We start from the raw sequence: 24,392 nt of genomic DNA, 5'->3' as shown, positions 1-24,392 counted from the left end.
ATAATTCGCCAGGAGCCGAAGTACAGCCGAATTGGTTAAATATGGAGGGGACCAATTACACCAAGTGGTTCATCAACTTGTGCTCAAGCTGCGGGGCAGCGAATCAATGCCTGACGATTGGCAAAGAGGCATTATCAGTCTGATGCATAAAAAGGGAGATATCACACAGTGCAGCAATTATGGAGGTATCACGTTACTGAGTACCATCTATAAGATACTCCCCGCAATCTTGCTAGACCGGATAGCCCCATACGCCCAGAACATCATTGGCCCATACCACTCCAGGCAAATCAGCAACAGATCACATTTTCTCACTGCGGCAGACGATGGGAAAACTGTCTTCATCGACTTCAAAGCCGCCTATGATAGCATAGCCAGAGTAAAACTGTACACGACCATGAGAGAATTCGATATACCAACGAAATTGATAAGACTGACTAGGTTCACCCTGACCAATGTGCGGGGCCAGATAAAAGCAGTAGGATCACTGTCAAGACCATTCGACATCAACAACGGTCTACGACAAAGGGATGCTCTATCATGCGTCCTGTTTAACCTGACCCTCCAGAAAGTGATCCGTGATGCTAAGGTAAATGCAAGAGGTACGATCCTCTTTAAATCCACCCAACTACTGGCCTATGCTGACGATATCGACATCATGGGAAGAACCACTCGAGCAGGCGGCGATAGATCTTGGGCAGCACATCAATGAAGGCAAGACAAAGTATATGGTTGCAACGTCAGCACCGAAAAACAAACCAGCCAACAACATCCAACCACTCTGGTCAAAGAAGAAGAATAAGGATAGGAGAATACAACTGTGAGACCGTTGATAATTTCTCCTATTTACGGTCGAAGATCACAACCGATAACAGCTACGATGATGAAATCGACGCACGGTTGTTGTCAGCCAACAGAGCCTACCTCAGCTTACAAAAACTGTTCCGCTCGAAACGTCTCACCATAGGGTCAAAACTCTTAGATAATGGTCTTGCCAGTCCTCATGTATTCCTCGTAGACTTGGATTCTTAGCAAGAAAAATTGCGTACTCTAGGCCGCGTTCAATAGAAGAATCCTCCGAAGAATTTTTGGCCCCTACATAAGGATGGACGAGCTTACATAACGACGAAATCTATGAGCGATACCATCAGGTTGTGGATAAAATCCGGCTCAATAGGTTACGGTGGGCGGGTCAATTAATCCGTAAGGATGAGTATGATCCAGCCCGGAAAGTCTATAAGGGTAATATGTATGGTAGAAAAAGAAGACGAGGCAGACCCTGCCTGAGATGGAGCGATGGCGTAGGTCAGGACGTCAGACAGCTTTTAGGAATATCGAATTGGTGGACCTGGAGTTCCTTATTAAGGCAGGCCTAGATCGGATACCGGTTGTTGCACCGTTGATGATGATGACGAATAGGTGCCCTGCAGCTGATTTTAAAAACCCAGAATTGTTGCAAAGATCGCGGGGGGGTTGGAACCAAGAAGCAAATTGACCTTGAGGTTCCTGTCCTTCAGATGGCTACTTTGGTTGTTATGATAATGGGATTAGGTCATTCAACACCCAGTTAATATCTTAAAAAATTCGGACATTTATTTCCTACGAGATCAACACATTAATAAGACAATGACATTTTCTTTAACAGAAAATTTATTTTCTTCCATATAAAATCGTACATTTTTAATTCAACAAAAACAAAACAATAAAATCGGAATTACATTGATGTGTGAAAAATATATTTTTGGCATTGACTGAAATTTTGATAGACAATGAATTTGGAAAAGATGCATAAATTTATCTAAAATATCGAAAGTGAATTGAACTAATTAGCGAAAAGTATAATTTTGCTCCTAAAACAGCTGCTTTGCAATTTTCAATTCTAATCACAAAGAAAACTTCATTTCAACGAAATTTTCCACATTAAGTATGTTCATATGTAAAATATAGCAGGAAATGTAAATGCGGGGCTTGTAAACATATGCAATATTAAATTGGAATATTTACAAGTGTAAATAGACAAAAAAAGGTAAATAAGAAGTTCTAAAGGAACTAGGTGTAAAAATATTAGACAACTTCTACGAATGTTCTGGTTTTCATTCAATTGATTGTTGTTTCAGATGAAACGGTTAGATACATGTGCGTATGTATGTTTTCAAAAGAAATTTATCTCTACTTGACGTAGAATGGATAACTTACATCTAAATACTGTGATACAAATATAATTTGTATTACTCGTGCATGTATATTTATTTTTAGATAAAAGATTGTATTAAAAATTCCAAAAAGAATAGATGAATAGATATTTTTTCGGTTCGTTTCGCTATGCTGACAGGGGGTGGTGAAAGTATATAAATTTATTACAATGGTTATCGGTAGGAAAGATGTTTTAATGTACTATAGATGAGGGTGATATTTTATTGTCACTTTGTAAAAAATAGTCTATGGCATTTAGAATTTTGTTGTTATGTTTGGAGCGAAGTCGTATTCAACTATTAAAAATAATTTGTACAATTGGTTTTGAAAAATATCAGATGGTTTTCTCGTTTAGCTTTTCATCTATCTTTTGCACTAAGCTTAGTCATGTATTTTTCCGTGGCAAGTACATGTAGCCAAGCACTTTCGTCGTCTATCCAACCCTTCGGGTGTCGTCTCATTGCACAGCCATCCAGGCCATGTTCGATATAATTCATCACAATTCGCCCACATATCCACTGCGTTACATGAATTTGTACACAATCTGAAAATTGAAAGTGATATAAAATCAGATTAGTAACAATTGTTAGAATACCAAAAGAAGTTTCATTGTGAAGCCCGTTGGATTAAAAAGCCATTGGTGCTGGCTGAACTACTCTTAAGTTATTTATGGGGGAAAGATATCACTAATCCCAGGTGTCTAGACTTCAGTATTCACTCAAAGAAATAAACATTTCCTCCATTTATCATTTTTATTTCTTTTAGATCTTCACAAACTTCCCATTCAGACATTGCGAGCATCCCAGCTTCTTTGAAACGCAACTGGCAGACCCACCTACACCCATTACTTCATTGATCACATCTGTGTCACTTGTTGTTATTATTCCTACTCTCATATTCAATCTTTTTAAAAATATCACTCCAACCTGTTGACTTAAGTATTATTTATTGCGAAAAATTTAATGTAAGTTGTGAATTTACGCCGCAAATGCAACGGAGCTTTTAGTTTTTATCTCAATTCATGCAGCCATGGAGTGCTCTGAATGTGGTTTCTTAAGTAAGTAGTTTTTGACTTTCCTGGAGATACCCAATAATGAAAAATACGTTTTGGAATTTTAAAAAAAATACTAAAAAATATTGAAGGTGAGCAAGTAGTTACTATTCTGGATGAGACAGTAAGGCACCGAAAACGGAATCCAGAATGAACGCCCTCTTTCCAAGGTTGTTCTAAATCGGTTATGTAAATTTACATTATTTATTTTCTTGCTCAATTAACTTTTGTTTGTTGTTTACATAGCATTAGCATCGTCACTAACGGCGCAACAACCGCTATCCGGTCTAGGCATGCCTTAGTCAGGATCCCCAGGTACCCCAGATACCCCAGTTTTGCGCCGAGGTTCACCAATTTGATATCCCTAAAAGCTGTCTGACGTCCTGACCTACGTCATCGCTCTATATCTAACAGTGTCCGCCTCGATTTTTTTTTCCGTTATAGACTTTCCGGAAAAATCATCCTCATCCATACCCATTAGGATTTTATCCACAACCAGATGGTCGTAGTATCGCTCATTGATACAGAATTGTCCATCCTCATGTATTCTTCTTCAGAAGATTCTTCTCTCGAATGCGGGCAAGAGTTCGCAATTCTTCTTGCTAAGAACCCAGGTTTCCGAGGAATACATAAAGACTGGCAAAATGATAGTCTTGTACAGTTTCAATCTTTGACTCAATCGTGAGACCTTTCGAGCGGAACAGTTTTTGTAAGCTGAAATAGGCTCTGTTGGCTGACAAAAACCGTGCGCAGATTTCATCGTCATAGCTGTTATCGGCTATGATTTTCGGCCCTAGGTAGGAGAAATTTTCAACGGTCTCAAAGTTGTAGTCTCCTATCTTTATTCTTCTCGTTTGACAAGTGCGATTTGATACTGTTGGTTCTTTGGTTTTTGGCACTGACGTTGCCACCATGTACTTCGTCTAGCGCATCATTAATGTGCAGACGAAGATCCCGTGCCGATTGCCGCCTGCGGGGTCTGGATGAAGGCAGTTTGTACGTCTCGGGTTGTTCTTCTAATGATGTCAATGTCGTCAGCGTAGGCCAATAGTTGGGTGTACTTGAAGAGGATGATACCTCTCGCATTTACCTCAGCATCGCGACTCAGTTTCTCCAGAGCCAGATTGAAGAGGACGCATGATAGGGTATCCCCTTGTCTTAGACCGTTGATGACGTTGAATGGTTTTGAAAGTGATGCTGACGCTTTTATCTGACCTCGCATATTGATCAGGGTCAACCTAGTCAGTCTTATTAAATTCATCTGAATACCGGATTCTCTTATGGTCGTGTACAGAAGACCGACAAGAAAATTCAAATAAGCAACGATAAATAAATTGTCATACAACTCAATGATAAGCTTCAGGACAACGCTGTGGTAACCACTACGGTCAAAGAATCAGAGCAAGCCCCAGTCCTGCCTAGAAGTAGGCAAGGATTCTCACCTCACTTTTTCATGTCTCTCTACATTTTATAGCACCAAAAATCACAGTCAAATTAACTATTTACCCTACAGCACCATCGAGCCGATATCAATGGAAGGTATTCCCAGTGACCACATTTAGTGACCGTGAAACGCTCCCACTCTGTTAAAATACACTTTCCCAATCCAATGCTAGAAGCTTTTAAAATCTTCTTCAGCCTTTTATCCCTTTCAAAACCCTCAGCTCGTCTTGTTTGGTTGCGCCATTTTACTCGGGCATGAGCCTCAATTGGATGGAGTTTTGGGGCTCTCAAATCATCATCTAGCGTGCTAAGTCAACGGTCTTTCAACCGGTGTTTTGCTCGTTTCCTATCAACCAATCTTGGTAAGCGAGTGTTCATCAGTACGACTTACATGACCATACCATCGAAGATGCCTCTCTCACAATTTTTCCACGATCGGTGCAACCTCATATCAATCGCGAATGTCCTCATTTCTAATGTGGTCAGGACGTGTTGTATCGCTGGTCCAACGTAACATGTTTGTCTCCATTACCGCGAAATGCCGTTCATTGTCTTTTATAGTCGCACAGCACTCAGAACCATAGAGTGTGACAGGGCGAACGACACTGCAGTAAATTTTAGATTTAAGACGTTCGTTGATATGGGAAAAATTTGTAATGGGAAGGATATCCAGTTTTTTATGGTGTAGGGCCTCGGAAATCGGATTTTGGGAGCAAGGAAGTGGATTTCCGACCGCCGATATCCAGCGACCGCAGTATCCTGGTAGTGGGAAACTTGGCTATTATGACATTTAATGCTACAAGAGATAACAGTGGAATAGAATAAAATCTTTGCAAAAGACAAATGTGCGTCCAACTTTAACAGCGTTTCTTTCACGGGGATTTCATAAATGAATTCCACCAAAATATCAGGACTCTGATACGTACCATAAAGCTGTATAAGCAAGCGCCATGTGGCAAAATGACGCGAGAAATACAGGTGACACCTCCTTCTAAGATAGATGAGAACGCACGGAGACGAAGTAGGGATGGTATTAATGAACCCTTTGGTGCCAACAAACAACCTGCTCACAGAAGAAAACCAAGCCGGCAAAAATTCCGGGGAAAATTGATAGCTTCTCGATTATAGCCTGAACATTGACAAAACAGAAAGAATCGGTAATTCATAAGTTCGTGTAGTGAACAAAAGTTGGCCGTAGAAAGCAGCAAAAGGACAAAAAGAAGATCCGTCCAGAAATAATCCTTATTTCCAAGAAAGAGAATATGCCTTACGCCGATTTTCATCGGGTAGTGAAAGCAGATAAAACACGCGGTAGTGAAATCCATATCTGATATTGAAGCCTAATAAAAGCAACTAAAAATCAGTGGATAGTTTTCAGCGTCAGGTGGAAAAGGTACTAGGCGAGCAAGAAGAAGTTCAAGCAAAACCTAAACCAGCTTAGATCATGGAAGCATATGTTATGGTAAGGGAACAATTTAACTTTAACGAAATAGAAGAGACTTCGATAACGAGGATGAAGAAGACAGGAATCTGGCGTTAAACTGGCTGCCGTGGGCAAGTTAAGAATAGGTTGAATCGTGTGCTGAGTTATGAAGGAAGTATCACTCACGAGATGATTCAGATGCTTCGATTTCGGTGAGAGCAATGGAATGGATCCAAATGCGCAGAAAGCTCTTCAAAGATTGTGCTTGAAATCCGGGATGCGCGTTATGCAAAGAGAAAGAAAGAAGGGACGACCGGTACGTGGTTGATGTCCAGCACATAAGAGGAAGGTGATTCCTAGGACTAAATGAGGTCAATACAAATCAACTTCAGTCATTGCCACGAAGCGCAAGAGCTGCTCTTACAAACCATTTGAGAATCGAATATAAACGTGGCGGTAACCAGGTAACCTTACCGCAACAGCGATAGTGAATTATTTGGAAACGCGGCATTCCCGTGAACCAGATTTGTAAAGGTAAAAGCCAACTACGTCCATATCCGAAGCGGTTACGTCCTTTTTATGCAACAATAACGTAATATAGGACCAGATAGCTTGGTTTTGGACGTTAGAGACCGCAGCCCGCTTTCAGCACCTGGACTTTGGAATGATCGTGGGGCAACCCCGTACCAGTACCTCTTGGTACAAAAACAAGGCGAATTTAATTACCGTCTAGGAACTTAATCGTGCCCGGAAAGCGCATCGGTGCGAGGGTATAAAAAAAATAGTATACTGACCTTGAAGTTATGCCAGCGTCAGTCATGTCTTTTATCCTAGATCCAACAGTAATGTAGTGAAAGAAGTTCGTAAAATGGTTATTAGTCCCAAAGGTTTCAGTCCTTCCTAGCTGTAATGGCCTCGACTTTGGTATTGAAACACTATTTTCATTTTCAATTTATTATTTCGATGGTAATTTTGCCGCTCCCGCATGCCATAGACGCTCACATATCATTTAGCTGAAACAAATAGGCTTCAACTAACTTGTTTGCCAGACAGGAAAGCATAATTACAAGGAGAAAGCTCTGAATTCGACAGTAGTAGAATACAGCTCTAACGAACAAATTCCTTCGAAATTTCACCCGGAAACAAGACCTGACATTTTGTGTCGTTATATGTCGCTCAAACAACAGCTATTAGTTTCTCCAGATACATTCCCTATTCGCGCTGTCGAAAACTTTGTCCAAATCGATGAAGAACAGGTAAAGCGGGGACCTGAACTCCAACGATACGTTGGCTCTCATAGCTTACATGGAAATATAAATGATGACCGACTACGGATTATTCAATTAGCAGTGTCACACGAAATGGTTGTTGGAAGTACCTGGTTTGCGCGGAAAGCGGTCCACAAACATACGTGAGCCTCTCCAGACGGGAACACTTTCAACCAAATCGACCACGTGTTGATCGAACGCCGCCGCCTCTCAGCCTTGATGAATGTCAGAACATATAGGGGGCCAATATAGACTCGGATCACTATCTCGTTGGCATAGCGCTCCGACCTCGAATAACAACACCACCCAGAATCCCCTCTGACAATCAGGTGAGAGTGAACACTGAAGCCATCCACAACACAGCCCTCCGCAGCGCCTATAAGAGGGAAATGGATGCCGCAATAATCGTAGTCAACAGATATCCTGAAGATGAAGCATCATCAAATGATCTTCACATCTGTAGAACGTGATCATAAATGCGGCCACAAACATACTTGGCCCCAGCCGCAAAAAAAATTAGAACGGCTGGTATGACGATGAATGTAAGCTAGCAACGGAACGGAAGGATGCTGTATAAAGAGTAATGCTGCATTCTCAATGGACGCGGGCACACGCAGAGACTTATCACGAACTTCACAGACGGAAAAAGGAAACTTGAGAGAACCAACAGGTCTGCAAACTCGAAAAGTACAGGGAGCAACCGCACCAGGCGCAGAAGTTTTACCAACAAGTATATTAGAGCGATGGGTTGAGTACTTTGATGAGCTACTGAACAACCAGAACATCGGCGAGTTGGAGGTCCCGCCATCTGAAGACCACGGACAAATATTGCCACCACCAAGTTTAGGAGAAATAGTCCGTGCAATTCATCGGCTAAAAATTGGTTAAATTGGTTAAATATGGAGGCGATCAGTTACACCGAGTGGTTCATCAACTTGTGCTCAAGATATGGGACAGCGAATCAATGCCTAACGATTGGCAACGAGGTATTATCTGTCTCATACTTAAAAAGGGAGATATCACACAGTGCAGTAATTATAAAGGTATCACGTTGCTGAGTACCATCTATAAGATATTCTCCACTATCTTGCTAGGCCGGATAGCCCTATACGCCCAGAACATCATTAGCCCATACCAAAGAGGCTTCACTCCAGGCAAATCAGCAACAGATCAGATTTTGTCTGTGCGGCAAGCGATGGAAAAACTGTTGGAATATGGACAGCAGTTGCACCATCTATTCATCGACTTTAAAGCCGCCTATGATAGCATAGTCAGGGTAAAACTGTACACGCCCATGAGAGGATTTGGTTTCCCGACGAAACTAATAAGACTGACTAGGCTAACCCTGACCAATGTGCAAGTCCAAATAAAAGCAGCACGATCATTCTCAAGACCATTCGGCATCAACAACGGTCTACGACAAAGGGAAGCCCTATCATGCGTACTCTTTAACCTGGCCCTCGAGAAAGTGATCTGTGATGCTGAGGTAAATGCCAGGGGTACGGTCTTCTTCAAGTCCACCCAACTACTGGTCTATGCTGACAATATCGACATCATGGGAAGAACGACCCGAGACGTACAAACTGCCTTCATCCAGATCGAGCAGGCGGCGCGAGATTGCAATGAAGGCAAGGCAAAATATATGGTGGCAACGTCAGCACCAAAAACCAACCAACCAACAATATCAAACAGCACTAATCAAACAGGAAGAATAAAGATACGGGACTACAACTTTCAGACCGTTGATAATTTCTCCTATCTAGGGTCGAAGATCACAACCAATAACAGCTACGATGATGAAATCCACGCACGGTTGTTGGCAGCCGACAGAGCCTATTTCAGCTTACAAGAACTGTTCCGCTCGCTATAGGGTCAAAGCTCTTACTGTACAAAACAATGATCTTGCCAGTCCTCATGTATTCCTCGGAAACTTGGGTTCTTATCAAGAAAAATTGCGAACTTTTGGTTGCGTTCGAGAGAAGAATTCTTCGAAGAATTTTTGGCCCCCTACATGAGGATGGACGCCTGAGATGGAGCGATGGCGTAAGTCAGGACGCCAGACTGCTTTTAGGGATATCGAATTGGTGGACCTCGGCACAAAACCGGAATGTCTGGAGTTCCTTATTAAGGCAGGCCTAGACCGGATACCGGTTGTTGCGCCGTTGATGATGATGATAGTTGTTAACAGATGACTCCAATGCCAGTAAGGTGATCTTGTCAAAGCCACAAGGCCGTTTTCTAGCAAAGTCTTAGCATGCCTTTCTGGAATGCTCCGCGGGGTATAAACGGACGGAGATCCGCCCTCGGAGTCAGTCTAGTTCTCGAATTAGAACAGGTATGAATCGGTTGGTATGAATACGCCTCGAATTGTACCAATTGGAGGAATTGTTCTATAATTAATTGTACATAACGATTGTAAAATAAACGCTTATGTTAAGTTTCAGAACGGGTTTTTGTCTTGTGCTACGCAATCCAGTGATAAAAGTCTACGTGAAGCAGAAACTTAATAATATGTATTATATATTTATTAGCAATTCACATCTACGTGAAAACTGCATAAAGGACTATTTTTGCTTTAGGTATCTAGCATGAATCTGCTGAAGTTTGCGAACTTTGTCGTGAAATACATTACCAAGACCTGGCTTCCAGCTAACGTCCAAACTCCAACTGTTTTTGAAATATCAAACGCGTAACTTTTGAGTTGCTGCAAATCCCCCTTTTACTATAGGGATAGAATAGGGACTATAGGGTTGTGATCGTCTGTAGATTGGTCTTTAGCAGAACTTTGGACTATAAAATATGGAACTCTCTCTGTTTACCTGGTGCTCTGCAGAGCTTTATTACCTTTTATTTGATATATACACAATACACATAATACACAATATTGATAGCCCAACGCACACGTATAGTTACTCCTAAAAAAGTATTCGCTATTCAGCCGTGCATGTTTGTCAACTTCATTTACATTGGCAAAATCCATACGATTGTATTCAGAATCCGCCTGACGAGAGGAAGAAAAGGGGATTCCCCCAGGTTCAGAGTTTTCGCCGAGGGCCCGGAGTCGACATTTCAATAAAAGCACTTAAAAGTACTTAGTTTTCCTCACAGGCTTGGTTTTTCTGCCACGTTTCTCTCTACGGTCCTTGCTCCTTATAACATATATACCATAAACCCCCCCCTCCCCCCACCTTATTTGCAAAAAAATCAGACAGCCAGTTTTCACAAGCCTCTTCTGAGGCGAACTTAGTAGCACCAAGAGCGTTTTGCATGGACCAGAAGAGATGGTAATCACTTGGTGCCAGGTCCGGACTATACGGTGGGTGTGATAGGACATCCCTTCCCAGCTCCCGTAGCTTCTGGCGGATCATCAAAGATGTGTGAGGCCGAGCGTTGTCCTGGTTGAACACAACACTATTCCTATTGACCAATCCTGGCTGCTTCTGATCAATCGCCTGCTTCAAACGGTCGAGTTGCTCACAGTAGAGGACCGGCCATAGTTGAGCAGTTCATAGTGGATGACTCCCTTCCAATCCCGTCAAACACCCAGCAAAACCTTCCTGGCCGTCAATCCGGGCTTGGCGATGGTTTGGGCCGGCTCGCCGCGCTTCGAACACGATTTTTTTCGCATGAGATTTTCGTACGTGAGCCACTGTTCCGTCATCTCGTGCGGCACTCAAACATCCAACGTTTTTTGGAATCCAACCTTCTGCAAATGGTTCTAACCGGTTTTATGGTCCTTACACAGTTCCTGGCCAATCGAGCGAATTCTGACATGCCGGTCTACTTGGATAATTTCGACGATTTTATCGGTTTCTACAACGATTGACCTACCAGTACGGGGTGTATCTTCGACATTCACTACACCAGAACGAAATCGATCGAACCAACGCTGTGCTATGCGAATCGTTATAGTATCGGGCCCATAAACTTCACAAATTTTTTTGGCCGCCTTCGTTGCATTTTTACTTTTCAGGTAGTAAAAATGTATAATATGAGGAATTTCTTCCTTGGTGGACTCCATCTTTGACGTGCTTTAACTGAAACGTACGATCATAAAACTGTTGAAGAGACACCTGTAGCCCAGATTGTCGTCTTCAAATCACCGTATAGTATGACCCGATGCGATAAGTACAACACAAAATATGTTTAAGGTTCGCCATCTATTGACAAAATACAACATTATGTTTTCCCCAACCTAATATTATATTCTTATTGGATCGGATGAGTTCATTGATTAAAACTGTGATCGGCATATTTCCCAAGGCAGAAAAGGCTACTATGGGATACAACCAGCCTGCCACTGAATAAAGTATATATATAGAAATATATACGACTAAAGTACAACTAGGTGACCTCCATCTGATTGTTCATCCTTTTCTAAAACGCTTAACTTTGATGATCATATGAGAATCGATGTCCCCATTAAAATTCTATATGAATCATCGTCATTTGATATAAACTTATAGTTGAATGACAAAGAATCCAATCACAGAAAATTAAAATCAGACATACATATGTATCTGAGTTTCAATCGTAAGTCCTAATCAAAACTCTCTTAGTATCTAATTATTCACACATAAATATACAAAAATTGGGACACATCTTGAAAGTCCAGCAGAAGACATAAAAGAGATACAATTTACAGTCAATCGGGATCAAGATGAAAGCTCTGATGTTACCAAAGTGATTTACCCCCATATGTTTCACATCGGGAAATGATTTATTGTCATACTAGATACAGACTTAGTTAGTTCCTATTTACTGACATGTACATCCGATACTCACCTAATTTTTCTTGACCGACAAGATCCGGGGCATGATCCGCAGGGTCGTCCAGCACGGTAAGGAAATCCCAAACGATCATAGTAATTCCCACTGCAAATTGGATAAAACAAACGCATTAGCACTTAATCCTCGCATTAATCACAATTGAGTTCCGCAGTTTCCATGCAGCATGTAGACGGCACACGCCATTTCTCAATTAACTGTTTTGGCACATTAATCCTTGCCACAGACAAATCTAATTCAAAATGCCAAAATAGTAAAAGATAAATTGCCTAGCCTTGACTTGGACTTAGGAGACCTCACAGAGTTTCAAAAATTTATATGGGAATCCATGTGTATGCACATGTGGATGATTTGCATGCGTGATAAGTGGTTGTTTGCGAAACGACATTTATTAGCACATTATGGGTGAAGTCTGGTCCCCATACTTCGATTCCACGGTTCCACTAACATAAATATGCGTCGGCGTAAATTGTTTATTTTTGCGTACAAAGACGGATGCGAATATTGGAGCACGTGGTGTCTAAGTCTAGGCTAGAGCTATAGTCGCGGAATTAAGTTTCAATGACCTTTTTTCTAGTAACTTAGTGAAGTTGCTGCATAAGCGCTCGTGCACATGTGGGTATATTGTCTCTTGGATAACCTGAGATCGTATACTTACATTGGACAGTAGTTGCATACGTAATTGAAGTAAGTCTTCCCCCGAGGACCATTTCGACACTTTGCCAATCCGCATCCAACCTTATGGGTCGTTGCCCATACCATTTGCGTATAGTGGCCCACTACCTCTAAGTTGTTCATGTCACCGCCATATGTGAAGTTTTGACGCTCTATGAACCATGTCCTCAGGGCGAATATCCTGAAATCGGAGAAAATTAATTAGTCAAGGAGATTATTGTATCAGAGATTTTATTTTATCAACTAAACCGATTACTCGAATTGATTCAATGTTACAGTTAAATGGTTTAGATAAACTTGATGTGGTCCTCAATTTGAATTTTAAATGGCCCATGTGTTCTCAATTTATGGCAGAATAAATCTCAAAATCTGTTTCTTGGAAAAATATTGGAAATTTTGGTTGAAATTCTCGTGTTAAATTTTATTTACGATCTCTATAGAAAGATGAAAGTCTGGCACGCGAGTTATATCATCCAAATTAATACTCTTCTCAATGACGATCAGCGAAACCATATAAGGATATGATTTGTGTTCAATCATGCTTTGCCTATGTTTCTGCTATATTAACGTGACCTTCTGCTGTCACCTTGAGGAATTCTCAGTTTAATGAAGAAGTCAATCTACCTAAGAAACTATTATTTGATCCAATAACTATCCAGAATAGGAGTTTTGGCAAAGAGCTAGGGTAATCCCTCAGCAAACACACCTCTTTTTCAACCTGAGCGATTTGGATATTCTTAATCGTAAAGGACCTCAAGCTACAACACCACTTTTTTGCACTTACACGCCTAATCAAAACGACAAAAGTGATAGATAGACGGCACAAACACTCATATGGATGTTAGGTATGAACATCCACCATACTCGTATAACAGAAAGTTACCGACTCACCCTCCCCAGTGGCCTTTCGGTCAGACAAATATGCTCCTAAAAAGTCTACTCTCGTAGCACTGGAAAATCAGAATGAACAATTCTATTTGTGTAGGTATAGGTGTATATTTGTTATTTTATTGTATAATAATAATAACTCCGCCGTAGCCGGTCCCAAGTCCGGCTGTGAAAGAAGTAAGGGTGGATAGTTTCAGCCGAATGCCTGTACGCCCCCGCAGCGTCTCAGGGGGTAGGTGAGGAAAGTGCAGGAACTTTGCAATCTTGCAGATCACTCACTGAGGAAGCTATCCCCACACCTGGCAGTTAGGTATAAAATACAAATCCATCTATGAGAAGAAGAAGAAATTTAAATTCAGATACAGATAACCGGCGGGAGTCGTCTAACTTGGTGACTGGATCGGGCTCCCGTAATGGACAGCACGGCATCAAAACCGCTAGTCGTGGGGCGGTTCGACTTCTAGACGCCATGACGGCCAGGAGCTTTGCTCCGCCTGACGCAGCTGTTTCACCACAATCTGTGACGACCACTTCAGCAGGTTCGCGTAGGCAGCGAATGCGGTGGACTGAATAAATTAACCTCTTCATCGTCCGCTCCTGCTACGAAATAATGGCGAAGGCGGGTACAACATCTTACCGCCCCTTCTTGCACCAGAGGACGCATGATAGGGCATCCCCTTGTCGTAGACCGTTATTGATGCCGAATGGTCTTGAAAGTGATCCTGCTTCTTTTGTCTGGCCTCGCACATTGGTCAGCGTCAGCCTAGTCCGTCTTATCAATTTCGTCGGGATACCGAATTCTCTCATGGCCGTGTACAGTTTTACCCTGGCTATGCTATCATAGGCGGATTTAAAGTCGATGAAAAGATGGTGCAACTGATGTGCATATTCCAACAGTTTTTCTATCGCTTGCCGCAGAGAAAATCTGATCTGTTGCTAATTTGCCTGGAGTGAAGCCTCTTTGGAATGAGCCAATGACGTTCTGGGCGTATGGGACTATCCGGCCTAGCAAAATAGCGGAGAATTTCTTATAGATGATACTCAGCAACGTGATATCTCTATAATTGCTGCACTGTTGCCAGTCGTCAGGCATTAATTTGCTGTCCCATACCTTGAGCACAAGTTGATGAACCACTTGGTGTAACTGGTCGCCTCCATATTTAATCAATTCGGCTGTAATTCCATCGGCTCCTGGCGACTTATGATTTTTTAGCCGATGAATTGCACGGACTGTTTCTCCTAAACTTGGTGGTGGCAGTATTTGTCCGTCGTCTTCAGTTGGTGGGACCTCCAACTCGCCGATGTTCTGGTTGTTCAGTAGTTCATCAAAGTACTCAACCCATCGCTCCAATATGCCCACTCTGTCGGAAATCAGATTTCCCTCTTTGTCTCGGCAGGTGTGTAAGGCTTCATCCTGCTGACTTGTTGGTAAAACTTGCGCGTCTGATGCGCTTGTTCCCTGTACTTTTCGAATTCACATGGCTTCAGTGTTAACTCTCAGCTGATTGGCAGAGGGGATTCTGGGTGGTGTTGTTATTCGAGCTCGGAAAACTGCTAATGAGATAGTGATCCAAGTCTATATTGCCCCCCTATATGTTCTGACATTCATCAAGGCTGAGAGGTGGCCGTGTTCGATCAACACGTGGTCAATTTGGTTGAAAGTGGTCAGGTCTGGAGAGGCCCATATTTGTTTGTGGACCACCCTCCGCGCAAACCAGGTACTTCCAACAACCATTTCGTGTGACACTGCTAATTTAATCGCCTGAATACGGGCTCCATCCCTACTTGGCTGTTAAGATCCCCAAATATGATTTTGATATCATATCTGAGGCAGACTTCGAGGGTTCGTTCTACTGGCTCGTAGAAAATATCCTTCTCCGACTCTGCAGGAAACCGGTCCCTGTCCAACGCATCTCCTGTAACGCTGTTATATCAGCCCTATATTAGGACAGGGTATCGGCTAGCTGCTTGACAGCTTCATCTCTGTACAGAGAGCCAACGTTCCATGAGAAAATGCGTAAGTCGTTATTCCTTCGTCGTTATCGGGTTCATCGTTGTGTTATCCATCCAGTCTGAGGCTCCTGTTGGAGCTTCGTAACTTCGGTTTACCATGTACGGTTGTCAGCCTTACCCAACCCCCAACCTGTAGGACCAGTTGGTACATTCTGTCCTGTTTTTAGGCGCGGGAGGCTCGCCTTCATCGTTCTCCATCTGCAGCGTTTCGTTGGGAAAGAGCCCTTTCCATAATTAATATTAACTCTACCGAGGTCTCACAATTGGATTTTCTTAGTCCCACTTAGTCCGGACATGTAAGTAGTATGGCTAGTTTAACTCGAGTTCCTGCCGCGTAAACCTAACCCTACGGTCTTCTTAAGACACGGATTGATTTTGTAACCAAATTCATATTAGTAGATACAAGACCTACGAAAAGTCTCTACTGAACTGAAGAGTGCAACACCCCAGTTGTAAACCCAACTCCACGCTTTATGTACGATATAGACGTAACTTCAACCCCCATGAAACTCCCCATGCCCCAGAAATTTTCCTGAGATATATTATATTTCGTGAATGGCTTTAGGCTGCTGCAATCGTGCATAAAGGTTCCGTTTAGTGCATCGATCTCCGGGAATGCCATAATCCGCCGTTGAAGGTAAAAGTGGCCAGGAATCAAAACCTCAACTGGAGAGCGGACCAAGCGGTCTAGAGTGCAAGCATGCCACGATCTGCCAGAGTATCATAGTAAATTCTTCGAAAATCGATACAATCTTTGCTCCATCGAATATGCATTTTAAGTAAGTCTCGTTTCGCTCATTTCAAGGATGCTTTCCGAAGGCCGCTAAAGTATGGTGTAGAGATCTTTAGCTGTCACAGCTGCGATCTTCTCGGATGCTGCCATTAGCGCTCCTGAATCTGCTTGTCGATTGGTTTTCAGGCTCCGACAAAGTTATAATAATTCCATTATCACTTTAGACCTCAGAGTACCAGACTCCTCTTGTAATAAACTGCTAAAATGCAGCATGAAATGCCTCGGTGGAAAGATCGCTTACCAATTTAAGGTGTACAGCCTTCACAACAATAAATGATGCTTTCACAATTCAGTAGGGAGAGGCCTGTCGAAGCGTAGTTTACAGGAACTACTTTGATTTGACGTGGCCCTAAACCCAGGACTTTCGGTATCGTAGCAAACCGCTATGACGTAGCTTTCTAACTGTGACGATCCTTTCTTCATTCATGCCAATGAGGTTGTAGAGTGGGACCAGCAGCCCAGTTTAGTTGTAACATCGACCTCTCAAGATGCATCAATTCATCGAGCAATAAAACGGTGTTCAGTTCTGGTTTCGGAATAGTCACCTTGGCTTCTAATGACTTCATCTGGTTTTGGCGCTGTACAATGATATGGTCGGTTCCCACAGGAATTAATAATCCTACTAAATACTACTGATACTGCACTGAGATCCGTAGAGCTCACTTTTGTATCCCCCCTGCGTAACGGATCTATGGTAGAATTCGGATGGATTCCAAGTCTGGTAGCTCCGCCATATATTTTTTCCATTGTGCTTGAATTTCTTCCGAAAGCTTTTCATTCCCGCGTGTTACTACCTCCCATCTCTTCCGCATCAAGATTTTTGTGATAATCATCATTGGCGCCACTCATTGAACCAAAAATTGCGGAAGTATCTCGCTGGATAGAACCGCAAGTCAAATTTTGTAACTTCTATGCTTGTCCAGGAATGAGGCGTCCGTTAATCCCTAAGCAAAATCCACTCAGAATATCTTTCCGATGTCCGAAGAGATGAGGAATTCATCTTTTCTCCATCAGGGTCGTTCATATTTACCCCTGTTGTTGTTAGCGCAGAGGCATTAAATACTGGCCAAAACTTGATTACAGGCCCTTCCCACAACCAGGTAGTGAGGAAAAAAAGAAAAAAAGTTGGCCAGCGGTTTCGCACAGGGCGGAGGCAACTCATTAGACGTTGCTTCGGTCACGCTGCTCCCAGGACAAAGGACGAAACCGTCAGTCAACTTTTTCTTTTTTCTTTTTTTGAAAAATTTGGGTGTGTGACCCAAAAAAAAAGTGTCCGTGGACTACAAAATAGGAAGTAAGTTGCTTCCCAAGTGGTCCGATCCGTTACCAAGTAGGTGCGGACTCAGGACTCTCAACATCGTTTCGCATATGTTCTCAAAGCCGATAACAACGGGTTTCAATTTTTGATTGACTAAGAAACCTACTGTGTAGTGGCTTTTATCCTGGAAATTCGTTCCTGGCCAGCGTACTCTCCTTTTATAACTTTGTAAGAAGTGGTTTTTCTGTAAGGTGGTCAGCCCTCTCCAACCCTCAACCTGAAGAACCAGTTGGTACAGTTTGTCCCGTTTTCAGGTGTGGCAGAGTCGCTTTCATCCTTCTCCATCTGCAGCTTTCTATTAGGAAAGAACTCCCAGCAGTCACCACGTGGAGATAGGGTTTGGTTTTCGAGCTATCGGTGTTGGTTCAGCAGTCGTTTCCCAGGTTTTATGCTACATTGTGGATACCGATCCATGTTTTACCCTGGGATCTATACTACCCTTTGGCCACCGCCAGGGTGCCTTTTGGAAAACTGCAGGGATCTCTCATTAACGCCGGTTGGTTTATAAGAGCTGCAACCAAGAGATGCCCAGAAAACTCACGCTCTTTGGCCATGCTCGCAATCACGTTCTGCTATCATATTTTCCGGTGTCGGCATGTATTAGACGATTTCAAAACAATTTATCCTACGGCACCATTCCTCAACTATAAGCCTCTTGAAAATATGGCAGGCACAGGGCAAACACTCTTTTTTGAAGTAGGAGCAGATTTTCGTGATAGGTTTTCTTACTCCAACAAGTGATTTGCGCTTAGGAAGCGCTTGATCGCTACCAGTAGTTGGTGCCTTTTCAGAAAGAAAACGCACCGCCTCTGTACCATCCTTCGAATATACGTAGAGCCTCACTTTTGAATTTCCGCATGACTTTGTGGGTCACTATGAATCCCAGATTACGTGAACCAGCAAGATAATTTCAGATTGTTATATGCATCGACATCACGTCATTCGCAGACCTGTAATTCAGCTTTTTGATGTTAATGTTTGCATCTAAGTACTCGACGCTGCTTGACGGATATTTGCAAGCTGCTTCTCCAGGATAGTTAGCGCCACTTCGTAATTCACACTATTACTCACGACCCTTTGTATCCTAACAGATACCGTAGTTTTCGGATAATGCCCAAGGCCGATAAAAGTGAATCCCAGCCTTGAGCAATTCGATGTAGTGGCTTCACTCTCTACTTTGGGCAGTAAAAACTGGTACAACTACGGAAGTGTGTGGCATTTTATTTGGATTCTGAGGTGCAACAGCTTCCTCCTGCAATAAGGCATTGTGCCTGATCTCTCATGATCAATCCGCGAATTGCGACGAATTTATACTCCATTTTCTCATGGATGCCGAAGTACGTGTCTTCGGCTGCCTGAGTGCATACAAATTTTTGGTGGCTTGAGGAATAGTTCGCAACAAGCTTCTCAATCTTTTCAGGCTTTCTCGCTAGATTATTGGGGATTTTAGGGACTGTTCATCCTTTTTGTAGCCTCTTGCGAAGGTCTCAAACTCCTTGATGATATGCGACTGTTTTCTTGTTGACAAGGCGGACACAACTAGAGAACTAGGAGACCTTGGACTCAAGGAAGAGTGTAGAAGATAGTGTAAAAAAGGGTAGTACAGGAGGTAGCTTAGGAACTATATATTAGTCCGTTTCAAAGGATCAATTGTAGATATCTATCTGGCGTCTGGTTCAGTCTGCATTGATAACTAGATATCCTCAATGTTAATAGAGGATAATCGACTTTGAGGGTGATGACGGGAGGATAATTGAACGAAAGATGCACCTATTGAGAGAACACGTGTTAGTGATAGCCCAAAAGCAACAGTAACAGCGAAAGTGAAATAGTTTCTTTAATGTGTAACCGAGCCGTTCGATGCTACCTCAAGCAAAGTTTGCTTCCCACCAGCAAAATCCTAAAGAACAGAAGCGCTAGTAGAACCATCGAGTGAGAAAGCTTTGCCAGAAAGCAACTTGGAAACCTAACCAACAATTTGGAACAGAAATACAAGAATATGAGTAAAAAATACGAGACGCACCATCTTCTTCAAATCCACCCAACTACTGGCCTTCGTTGACGATATTGACATTATGGGAAGAATAACTCGAAATGTAAAGTCTACCTTCATCCATGTCGAGCAGGCGGCGCGAGATCTTGGACTGCACATTAATGAAGGCATGACAAAGAGCATGGTGGCAACGTCAGCACCAAAAACCAAAGAACCAACAACATCGAATCGTACTGGTCAAACGAAAACCATAAAGATAGGAGACTACAACTTTGAGACCGTTGAAAATTTCTCCTATCTAGGGTCAAAAATCACAACCAATAATAGCTATGACGATAAAATCTACGCACGGTAGTTGGCAGCCAACAGAGCCTATTTCAGTTTACAAAAACTGTTCCGCTCGAAACGTCTCACCATAGGGTCACACCTCTTATTGTATGAGACTATGATCTCGCCAGCCCTTATGAATTCTTCGGAGACCTGGGTTCTTGGCAAACAAAATTTTAAACTCTTGGCCCGTTCGGGGGAAGAATCCTCCGAAGAATATTCCGTAGCCTATGTAACGACGAAATCCATGAGCGATACCATGATCGTCTGACTGTGGATTAAATTAATGCATGGTGGATGGAACGTTTCCCGCCCAGTGAAAAGGATGGAGATTGTTTTTGTTACCGATAGCTCAAAAAGGACCACGCATATCCTTTTCATACTACCCCATTTGTCTTTTAAGCAGCATGGAAAAGATATTGAAAAACCTGAAAATCTAAGTAAGGCTTCTAGCAAAGTACTGCTCATAAAATTATTCCCCTGAAAAATCGGGCTTGTCGTTTGTGACTAATATGCATTTAATATCCAATTGGCTAACATCCTTAAATTTAAAAAGAAGATATCTTAGTAGAATCACCTTCAAGGGTGACCTAAGGCTTTCCTTCTTTAGACAGAGTCTTTAGAATCGCAAAATGCGAGGGTGTCGCAGACAATGAATTGTCTGAATAGATGGTTTTGGATATTCTACAATAGATCTATGGTAGCCTGAGTACCTGTTATTCGATTTCCTCTTATTTTCTCGCAAAAAGATACCACAGTGTCATCCGCCTTATCGCTCTCTATAGTTCTGAGTGTTCGTCGACTATAAAAGACGAGCCGACCCCACTTGTGAAGCAAAGGCTGAAGAAAAAAACCTAATCTAGGTAATATTCAACTGTGGTTCCTAGATATTTGATATTTTTGCCAAGAGAAATGAGGTATGAAAATTGGTATAGTAAAAAGTCTTAAAATCAATTTTCTCAAGTCGGGTCCCTATTGTCACTTATCGTCTTCTCCCTGATCATTTTATAGTCCAAACATTAAACATGTATCTATCTAGATTCCCTCAAAGGAAATTCTATTGTACTCCACTTTATGGTTTTGACGAGTATCTTCTGGAACTGAGGAACGACTAAAATTTAGCATAGCCTTGCCGTTTATTTGCCCCTCTTAAGGTTTTCTTATAACGCAGAATATTTAAGATTTTACAATTAGGTCAAGTTTGATTAATGAGGTTGAAAATCGCCAAATTTTATTACAATAGTAATGATTCCTATCCTATCTTTGCGTTCTGAGCAGTACCAAACCTGGACTTAAAAACCATTACTATTCATGGGCATTTTCTCCCAGCACCCAATCAGATGACATCCAAAGTCATGTTTTTTTGTTGCCAGATTTTTCGTTCATGGAAGGAGAACCTATCGGATCTGATGATATCTTGCGTCAAAGATGGTTATAAACCCCCATGTGGAGAATAAATTGCTGTCAACTAAAAATAGCGTAGATGTAAGAGTTTATTAGTATTTTTCATTCATACCATATATAGTAACTACTCCCTTTAGGTAACCAATTTGATGGAAAAGGATACAACCTATGTTGTGGCTTAAGTCACGTTACGGCAGCAAGCACCAAAAGACCACAATAGGCAAACCAGACATATTCAAGGCAGAAAGGGCGTTTAACTTAACTGCTCCTTAAACCTCCGGGCAAATATTAACTGAGTTACAACCAACGAGTGATAGTTGAATAATTATCTACATACAACGAAACTTAAAGAGTATGACATCTAAATTAAGTGTATTTACTTCTTAAAGAGTACGCCTCCAAGTATTGAACACTATTCCAACTAAGTTACTAGATTATGCCAAATGAACCTCTGCGTCCCATAATCAACAGCACTTACCACATTATCCAAATTAACCCCTTTCAAACCAAACCCATTTTGTCCCACACAACCACTAATCATCTTGTTTGCGGCTCTATTGCAAGCCTCAACAATCACAAATCATATCTAACAATTAACATTTCAATTAAAAACAAGACAACTGAAGTCCTCTCGTTGACAGGGTGAACTCACTCATCAAAGCAAGCAATCACTTCACCTTCCCTAAGCGATTTCTAATGAGAATCTCACATGTCAGAGCTCGTTTTCTCGTTGCAGCATCTCAAGATGTATCTCAATATCTGTATCATTAATAAAATTTCCTATTTTGCGATGTGGGTTGTATAATCTCATGGCCACTTGTTGGGACATAGCGTTCCACTTAGTTCAATTAATCTGGGGAATTGAGGCCAAAGTAATACAGTTCTTGATGAATGGGCGTGTAATATCGAATTAACGTTTTCATTGGAATCGATCGGTTTGGAATAAGAATCTTAAAGATTTAGTGAGGAGAACTTACCATGGGACTTTATGAGTAGACACGAAGATATTTTGACCGCATGATCCGAAATTTTCAACTTGTCTACCTTTGGGGGTGTCATGTGTGAGGAATCGACATTGGTCGGCCCAACGTTGGGCGGTTCGTGCTGCCCCTCTATGCCATTTCTGCAATTGAAAGATATAGAAAAAAAGATGGTTAATTTTAATAATTAGTAGAATATCGTAAAAATAAAAAATCGAGACTGATGGAGTGTCACATTCGTGGAAATGTACTTAGGTCCCACACACTTAACATGCTTACCAACATGGAAAGTCCTGTGAGTCTACTCTTCATTCTTTGGTCACAAAGATAGAGGATGCAACTTTGAATGGTGAGTACGAGTTGGAAGTGTTCGTTGACATTGAAGGGGCTTTTGACTGTGCGCCCTTTGAAAAACTTTGTGATGCCCGCAGAGCGCATAGTGTTGATGATACTTTAATTAAGTGGATCCATGCTATGCTAACGCAGAGATTGCTGTGCGCTAAGGTGGGTGTCGGTCGCTATCTGACTGCAGAAGCAACGAAGGGCTGCCCCCAAGGAGGTGTGCTTTCGCCACTTCTGTGGAGTATGCTGATCGACTCATCATCATCATCATCATCAACGGCGCAACAAGCGGTATCCGGTCTAGGCCTGCCTTAATAAGGAACTCTAGACATCCCGGTTTTGCGCCGAGGTCCACCAATTTGATATCCCTAAAAGCTGTCTGGCGTCCTGGCCCACGCCATCGCTCCATCTTAGGCAGGGTCTGCCTCGTCTTCTTTTCCTACCATAGATATTGCCCTTATAGACTTTCCGGGTGGGATCATCTTCACCCATACGGATTAAGTGACCCGCCCACCGTAACCTATTGAGCCGGATTTTATCCACAACCGGACGGTCATGGTATCGCTCATAGATTTCGTCATTGTGTAGGCTACGGAATCGTCCATCCTCATGTAGGGGGCCAAAAATTCTTCGGAGGATTCTTCTCTCGAACGCGGCCAAGAGTTCGCAATTTTTCTTGCTAAGAACCCAAGTTTCCGAGGAATACATGAGGACTGGCAAGATCATAGTCTTGTACAGCAAGAGCTTTGACGCTATGGTGAGACGTTTCGAGTGGAACAGTCTTTGTAAGCTGAAGTATGCTTTGTTGGCTGACAACAACCGTGCGCGGATTTCATCATCGTAGTTGTTATCGGTTGTGATTTTCGACCCTAGATAGGAGAAATTGTCAACGGGCTCAAAGTTGTATTCCCCTATCCTTATTCTTCTTCGTGTTTGTGTTTGACCAGTGCGGTATGATGTTGTTGGTTGATTCGTCTTCGGTGCTGACGTTGCCACCATGTATTTTGTCTTGCCTTCATTGATATGCAGCCCAAGATCTCGCGCCGCCTGCTCGATCTGGATGAAGGCAGTTTGAACGTCTCGGGTGGTTCTTCCCATGATGTCGATATCGTCAGCATAGGCCAGTAGTTGGGTGGACTTGAAGAGGATCGTACCTCTTGCATTCACCTCAGCATCACGGATCACCTTCTCGAGGGCCAGGTTAAAGAGGACGCATGATAGCGCATCCCCTTGTCGTAGACCGTTGTTGATGTCGAATGGTCTTGAGAGTGATCCTGCTGCTTTTATCTGGCCTCGCACATTGGTCAGGGTCAGCCTAGTCAGTCTTATTAATTTCGTCAGGATACCGAATTCTCTCATGGCCGTGTACAGTTTTACCCTGGCTATGCTATCATAGGCGGCTTTAAAGTCGATGAACAGATGGTGCAACTGTTGTCCATATTCCACCAATTTTTCCATCGCCTGCCGCAGAGAGAAAATCTGATCTGTTGCTG

At 42.4% G+C, this 24,392-nt stretch overlaps 1 protein-coding gene across 1 annotated transcript in view; it reads right to left on the bottom strand.

Annotated features, from left to right (window-relative positions):
* Positions 1-1,642: 1,642 nt before the first annotated feature.
* Positions 1,643-24,392, bottom strand: part of LOC119651245 (serotriflin-like) — a 77,565-nt gene continuing 54,815 nt past the window's right edge. The window contains exons 4-7 of the mRNA XM_038054724.1: positions 22,555-22,700; positions 12,825-13,022; positions 12,164-12,253; positions 1,643-2,737 (exon numbers count right to left, since the gene is read on the bottom strand). Coding sequence (XP_037910652.1) covers positions 2,575-2,737; positions 12,164-12,253; positions 12,825-13,022; positions 22,555-22,700 — 597 coding nt within the window. The 3' untranslated portion in view covers positions 1,643-2,574. The remainder of the gene's footprint in view (positions 2,738-12,163; positions 12,254-12,824; positions 13,023-22,554; positions 22,701-24,392) is intronic.

Source organism: Hermetia illucens, chromosome 3 (genome assembly GCF_905115235.1).
Source record: "Hermetia illucens chromosome 3, iHerIll2.2.curated.20191125, whole genome shotgun sequence".
Lineage (NCBI taxonomy): Eukaryota > Metazoa > Arthropoda > Insecta > Diptera > Stratiomyidae > Hermetia > Hermetia illucens.
The sequence above is the reverse complement of the archived record's forward strand: the minus strand, read 5'-3'. Positions and strand labels throughout refer to the sequence as shown.